This window comes from Cupressus sempervirens, chromosome 2, assembly GCF_028749045.1.
Source record: "Cupressus sempervirens isolate cs-2001-9-10 chromosome 2, ASM2874904v1, whole genome shotgun sequence".
Taxonomy (NCBI): Eukaryota; Viridiplantae; Streptophyta; class Pinopsida; order Cupressales; family Cupressaceae; genus Cupressus; species Cupressus sempervirens.
In genome coordinates, this window is record NC_143119.1 from 569251461 (window position 1) to 569259650 (window position 8190).

Genomic DNA, 8190 nt, shown 5'->3' on the forward strand with positions numbered 1-8190 from the left:
TTTAGAACGATATGAAAGATATATAAAAAATGTAATGTTGAAAACTATAAATTTTAAAAGTATTATAGTTTAAATAGAATAATTTAAATTAAACTTCTTCATATAAATTATGATTTAAAAGAACCAAGAAAATGTAATTTAATATATTCTAAAATTATTAAATTGCATATTACATTATAATAACTGTAAAAATTAACAAATAATTAAAAAATATTTAAATGTTTGAGATTTATTTAAATACACAAGTGTTTGGTAGCAAAGGGAAAGTATTAAAATGTTTACAATGTAATCATATTTTTTCCTCCTCATTTATGTAGAGTACAATGATAGGCAGGTATGTGACATGAACGTGTTATCTTTCCCTCTCAAATTTCGTAGCTGAATAGCGGATACCGAGAAATAGGTGGGTGGTCATACACGTCGTCCTTTGATCTCTAGGCGGGAAGAAAATAACAATATTATATTATTATTTGTAATGCATATACAGATTTAAACTGCGCCGCCATTTCATAGTGTACGCTCATTTTTTATGCAATTAATTCAGCATTTACTCCCTTGGGCGCTTCTCCCATTGTGAACGGACATATGAAATAAACATCGATTTGATCGATATGCACTGCCAACCTACCGATTTCTCAAATTACAGGCAAAACGTATTGGAAGTCCCGCAATTTATTACATTCTGAAAAACCATTTTTCCCATATTCACCCTTGCAAATGAAAAAAGGAGGGAAAATTATTCCCTGAAACAATGATAAATCATCTCCTACTTATCAAATGATAAACGCGTTTACCCTTCCAAATAATAAATGCCTTCGCGAAATGACATCGACAGAAACTCAATCTTCGGAAATCTTTTTAATGTCAGAAAAGCATTACTCTTTGCTAATAATTACCAAATTAATTGTCTACTCTACGTGAGAGCCATTAGTGCTCTGTATATCCTAGTTTTTTTCAATTCATCATGTTGGTTTACGAGTCGTTGTGTTGGAAGTTTCAATTTGACGTTTCAGGCAAAATAGAGCTTTGAGTTGAAGTTAAGAGAGAGGCCATTTGCTGTCCTGAAGAGAAGTTTATTGAGAAAGCTTGGGAAGGAAGATGAAAGGCATGAAGGGAAAGGAGAAAGCCATCGGCATTGATCTGGGGACAAGTTACAGCTGCGTGGCTGTATGGCAGAACCATAGAGTTGAAGTCATTGTTAACGGCCAAGGAAACAGAACCACTCCTTCGATGGTCGCCTTCACACCCAACGAAACACTTGTGGGAGATGCTGCAAAGTTTCAAATATCCTCTAATCCCCTCAATACCGTTTTTGACGTGAAAAGGCTTGTTGGAAGGAAATTCTCCGATTCTTCTGTGCAGGCCGACATGAAACTCTGGCCTTTCCGAGTCGTTCGGCAAAAGGACAAGCCAGTGGTCCTAGTTACTTTCAAGGGACAGATGAAGCTCTTCACGCCAGTCGAGATCTCGTCCATGGTTTTAGCGAAAATGAAAACATTAGCTGAAAAGTATATAGGAAGTGAGGTGAGAAAAGCAGTCATTACCGTGCCCGCTTACTTCGGCGATTTGCAAAGGGAGAAGACTAAAGTCGCGGGCCGAATTGCGGGTCTGAAAGTAATGCGGATCGTCAACGAGCCGACGGCTGCGGCCATAGCTTATGGTTTTGGCACAGCTCTGGAAGGGAAGAAAAACATTCTGGTGTTTGACCTTGGCGGAGGTACCTTTGATGTCTCTGTTGTTGCGGTTGAAAAAGGCAAATTCCAAGTGAAAGCAGTTGGGGGAGAGGCGCATTTGGGAGGGGAAGATTTTGACAGTAGATTGGTCGCCTACTGTGCCCAAAAATTCAACAGCAAGTACAACACAGATGTATGTGCGAGTGCCAAAGCTCTTAGGCGACTGCGTTCGGAGTGTGAAAGGGCAAAGAGAAGCTTGTCTTGGGTGGTGGATACTGTGATTGATATTGACGGTCTCTACGAAGGGCACGATTTTTTCATTGTGATCAGAAGAGCCAAATTTGAAGAGATGAACCTCGACCTGTTTGAAAAGTGTATGGAAAGGGTGAAGAAATGCATTGAAGATGCCGAGTTAAGTAAGGGCCAGATTGACGATATTGTACTTGTTGGGGGTTCTTCACGAATACCCAAGGTGCGGGAGATGGTGACAGAATTCTTCGATGTGAAGGAGCCGTGCAGAGCTGCAGTGAATCCTGACGAAGCAGTGGCCAGTGGTGCTGCAATTCAGGCAGCTGCGCTGAACAAGGAGAGGGACGTTCACATTGCCATGGAGGATGTAACGCCTCTGAGTCTGGGAATATCTGTGTCTGGAGGTGCTATGTTGGTGGTTGTTCCCCGTAACACTCCTCTTCCAGCCCGAATGGAGACATCTGTCACCACGTCTCATGACGATCAGACGCGTGTAAGCTTTAAAGTTTATGAAGGCGAAAGGCTCTTGGCTGCAGACAACAATCGACTAGGGAAATTTGTACTGAGGGGGGTTACCGCTGCCCCGGCTGGAGAGCCGAGTATTGGAGTCTGCTTTGAAGTGGATGCCGATGGTATTCTCAGTGTTTCTGCCCGCCACGATGGGAGCGGAGCACACAATGCTATGGTCATTTCCGGTGAAGAAGGTGGGAGGCTGAACAAGGAAGAGATTCATACAATGAAAATGGGCGGAGAAGATGAGTCTAGGAGGGAGGATGAAGAAGCAAGGCAGAAGATTGCTGCCAAAAAGGATCTCGAGGGTTACATGTCCGCCGTGAAAAGGAGAGCAGCGGAAGCACTGGCAGAAGGGTCAATGAAGGCTGATTTGGCGGGAGATCTCATATCTGGTATCACCACATGGCTAACTGACAACGATTCTGCGACAGCCATTCAACTGAAAATCAAATTCAGAGAACTGGTGTTGAAAAGTAGGCCTTTGTTTTACAACAAGCGTTCTAAATCTTCCATGGTGGAAGAATGAAGATAGCAAAACACAACTACGAGTCAGTAACACTCTTTTGTTTATAAGATGCGTTTCTTTTTGTACATCGACAAAACATGATCTTTTCATTTTGTATTTTGAGGTGACCGCGAGTGACTACTATGTCTTTTCAGGGTAGTCGTAAGACAAAACATTGATGATCAGTCGAGATCTTTTATAAGTTGTAGTAGGTATGTTCAAATATTTAGCAATAGTTGAATACAGTTCCGCTGAAATGATTTTATATGTTGACCAGTGTTCATCTTTTAGTTCGTTTAAAAGGAAATGTGTTTTTGGTCGCTTGAATTATCTGTTTATTTCAAATCTATATCATATTATCATGTGTTTATATTTTACTTTTGAACAAGGTGTTGAATATAAGAAATATTTTCTGCATTCAAAATTATTCTATACAATATTCACGAATAGTTATTTAGATTTATTTGATGAAAAATGTATGATACCGTTGTTATGGAAAGTTTCTGAATCAATTGTGTGTTTGAAGACTATTAGAAAGAGAATTTGTAATAAAATATATGAAATTTCAGATTGTTATTAAAGAATTTTTCTACAACAGCTGCAACAGTTTAGCATTAAGGCTCATCCCATTTAAAAAGATTCGCGTTTTTAGTTCACGGTTGTAGATAAATGTTGAATGAGGTATTTACCCATTTTGAATGTTAAGTGTCTCCTGGTAATTTGAATTCAGCATTCTGCTATCAAATATCGGAGCTTTACAGCAGGAGCTCTTTCCTTTCCACAAGATTTGTGTTCACATAATCTTATTCTACCTCATCAAATTTTTAAATTAGTAGTTTATGTACAGTGAAAAATGCTATACTTAAAAATTGATTTTGTTTCGTTGAAGAGGATTTCTAGTTTATATTAAGCAAATTTTAAAACCATGAATCCAAAGAAGAAATCGTTTAGAAGAAAATAACAAATAATGTATTATTCCAATTATGGCCTCTCATTTACGGAGTGCTTAGAATGATGCAGAAACTGTAAATGAATGTACGTTAGGCTCCACAATTTGATAGGGCAAACGATGGATAAAAGCCCCAATTACGAAGATCTTTTCAAATATTGAATCGCAAACGTTCATTCCAAGTCGCTAGTAGTAGAATAAACTAGGGTAGCGAGTCAGCAGTAGAAAAAACTAGAGTACTGATATTGATGCGTTCCAAGGAGTTTGAACTATTCATTAATAGTTGAAATTCCATTTTCTAAGTAAAATGTCAGAGAATGTCACACTCCTACCATTGTTTATAAAATCTTGTCCCATAATTTTGGAGCCATCCATATTTGCAAGTTTTTATTCTACCAACCCCCAATAAACAACTCCACTCATGAAAATGGCTTACGCAGAAAGGCTAAGAACATACTTTAGAGAAAGCAGTTTGGTCTATGTTTTCAATGATAATATATATGTGGAAAACTGTCATGTCACATTTCTACGAGACAAAACACAACTAATTTTCTTTTTTTGGGGTCTCAAGCAAGCTTGAAACATGAGGAGTGTTAGTGGTACTAAGTTGTTTGCTCGAAATTTGGACCATTCCTAATTCCTCTTGTGATGATTATCAGAGAACTAGGGAAATTAGAAGCCAACTACGAAGGGTGTAGTGAGAGTGAGTACTTAATTTTCTGCATTTGGTACAAAACATTTGATGACCAATTATACACTTAGTTTTGACATGAGAGAGAGAGGATCCCAGAGTTAAGTTGAGATGTTATATTGTTAAAATATTGCTTCTATGAATGTTAGGTAGATCCTTAGATTGGTATTATTATTATTGTAATGTATCTATGTCAATTACTATTGTTATTATTTTATTATTATTATTGTAATTATTATTATACTTAAACATCTATATTGAATACGCATAATTTAATTCATTTGCTAATGAGTTTATTCTTAATACTTTAAGCTAAATTTTCCTACCATAAAATTTTTAAGCAAGTCATAATAAAACAAATTATTCTTATTATTAATATTTTCCACCATATTCTAAAAGTGAATATTCATTTAAGTCTATATGCTTTCCCCATATCTACAACCATATTAAATTAATTAATCCAAGATTTATCCCTTACTATATCCTATTTCCATATAACAAATAAGTTAATTTTAATTTAAACCTTTTATCCCAGATATCATAGGAAATTGTTCATGCATTTCTCTATCTACAACAAAGACACCATTAATTCTTACCCTCTACACATGTCAATAACCAAGTTTGCTTTTATTTTTTTGAAAATAAAGAAATTCTAATAGTCAAATTTCCTAGACCCACTTGCTCAACCATGAAGTGTATTTTTTCCCACCAAATAGGGGAGAGGACCCAATTGTTGAGCAGGGTCCAATAGTCGATCACTCTATTGGGAACATAGAATCCAATCTTCCAAACACATTTTTACTATATATTGTAATTAGTTGATCTATTTGTAAATATAAAAAAATCCAAATGTTGATAAAAAAATACCAATACTTGAACACACGAAAACTTATAAATGTTATAGAAAAAATAAATAAATGAATTCATTAATGAGTGAAATAAATAACTTTTTGTCCCAAACAAAATATCATAGCTATCTATTATGTGTGTGTCACTCAAAACATCATGTGCTCACTAGAATAAACATTGATATCTTAGTGTAAACATATTATTCTTATGTGTACAACTATTGGGGTAGCAATGTATATGCATAAAGTAAACCATATCAATAATATGTATCATCACAAATATTAAAGGTGAATACCTATAAATGCCTTATATTTTCTTATGAAATGTGTGAGATTGTCAAAAAAAAAAATAGTGTTCAACTAAGAGTCCCTTTGTGTTGGATATATGTTGTATTTTATATAATAATGTGTTATTTTTATAACAACAAATAATTTTTTTGTGTTAAAGTATTTGTCTTTTTGTGTTATTTATAAAAGTTATATATAACAAATATTTATAATTAATAATAACTATTTGGTCCATTTAAGTTGCATATATGTTACATTTTATATAGTTATACAATATTCTATTAACAACAAATGATAATTTTAAATTTAATTAGTAGAGATTTTTAGAGTAAGCTTTGGTCAAATGTTCAAAAAGTCATTTTTTAGACACATTTCATTAAGTGCACTATTTTAACGAGTTGTGTGATGAGTCACACTTTCAAACTTTAGTTGTAGGTAGTTCAATGTACATTTTACATTTAAAAAAAAAAGGTCTTACGACATCCCATGTAGCGGCTACACGTTGACCAAGTTAGCCCTCATGACTACTGGTTCTTCTCCCTTATCTACATGCAAAAAAAACACAACAAGGTCTCATTAGTACTTGAGCTGACTTGGTCTGACAAGTCATTCCTTGCACTTAATTTTTTCCCCATCTTTTTCCAGCACTAACTTCTCCCTCTTTTCTAGGCGTGGAATGTGGGGAGTCAAATTTGAATGAGTCTGCAGTGATTTGACTAGAGTTGGTGCCTAGGAGATAATGCAAGTTTTGGTTTTTTTTTGTTAAGACACAAATTGCTTCCTTTTCTTCACACATGGTCGCCTAGTGGGGTCTTTTGCCACTTTTCCTTCCTCTTTGCAAGATAAACTTTAATGTGTTGAGTCATAATGGGTGGTCGCCTAGTGGGATTAGGTAATGAATAGTTTTGACATGCTAACTCTTAGGATCTATTAGATTTCCACAATCCATGAGAATGAGATATGCTTTTTGGATTTGATTGTGTAGAGTTTTTATTTTTATTTTTTTATTTTTTATTATATCATCAACGTTTCAGATCATACTACATGATCCATCATCAGGATGCAAGAGAAAAACTCTACACAATCAAATTCAGAAAGCATATCTCATTTATGCTAACTCTTATTTATTACTTGGTGCTAGTTGTAAGTTTGTTTAGCTTAGACAATGTGTATGAAATTCTTTATTTTTTTTTAAGAACGTCTCCTTGATTTGATGGGAGATTGGCTTGGGTTACGTGTTCCATATGAGGCCCCCTCAAATGCTTTAAATATGATAATGAATTTATTATGTTAAAATAAGTCTCATTGGTTATAGGGTTCTAGGATCCTAAGGAATCTTTTTGGTTATGTTAATGTCTGTATCAAAGAAAGAGATTTATTTTACCCTCCCATACATTTTCCAGACAATAAAATGTGCACCTACAACAAGCTTATGTCTCAAGCCTTATATGTTTTATGTCATCTATTGGTTTTCTATTTCAATAATTCAAGGTATTCATAATAGGATGTAATGACAAATTGGGGGTTGCTTATTATTATGTTATAAGTGTATAATCTAATTGATGAATCCTTTCCACATTTGTGCATTAGATTCAATGCAAACACACACATTTCATAACTAGATTATATCTAATATTATTTGATTGTTTAAATTGATAACTCAAGAAGCATAGAATCCATTGGAACCAGTAACTTGAGAACTAATAGTTCATTCTTTTGAGAAGGATTAAATCTGAATCTGCAGATACAACTAATGTATAAATGAGTCAAAACGAGAATGAAGTTCAATGAGATGAATCCTCCCACCATTACAGTTCTTTCATCATATTAAATCCATTTGGAAAACCTATATAAACATGAAGGATATTATGAACTATAAAATAAGACACCTCATCTCTGTAATGCCCCGCCAAAGGATCTAAAGAATTAACCTAAAGTTTCACTAAGTTTGGTAGCATTTTTTTTTCAATACATGAAAGTAAAACCATCTACATCATTCACATGATAGCGGAAGCAATAGCAACAATTCAAATGAAAGTAAACATAAACATACATAACAGATTACATTCTTAAGGATCCTTTAACGTTGAATTACATCTTAATCAACTAGTATTAATGATTCCATCTAATACTACATCCACATGAAATAATAATGACATGTCCAACGTACTTAAACAATATACAAGTGTCCTTTTTGAATTACATTTCAAATTGCTCAATCATCCACTGTACATGTCACAAGGTATGAAAGGCATAAAAGAATATACATCGTTGAAAATAAAGTACATCATCATACTAACTCTAATCCATGATGCAATAACATAAATGAAACCACAAATCATACATGATACATCATCATAACCATAAATCATCATAATAGATAACCATTTTTCACAAACATAATTAACTAAGTGTATGGTTCCTCCCAAACATAAATAACATCATTAGACTATCATGGATCCTAACCATCCCTA

At 34.5% G+C, this 8190-nt stretch overlaps 1 protein-coding gene across 1 annotated transcript; it reads left to right on the forward strand.

Moving 5' to 3' along the window:
• Positions 1 to 1107: 1107 nt before the first annotated feature.
• LOC149574706 (heat shock cognate 70 kDa protein-like) lies at positions 1108 to 2961 on the forward strand. Its single transcript, XM_089815957.1, has one exon. The coding sequence runs from the start codon at positions 1108 to 1110 to the stop codon at positions 2959 to 2961; it is 1854 nt and encodes a 617-aa protein (XP_089672083.1).
• The last annotated feature ends 5229 nt before the right edge of the window (positions 2962 to 8190 follow it).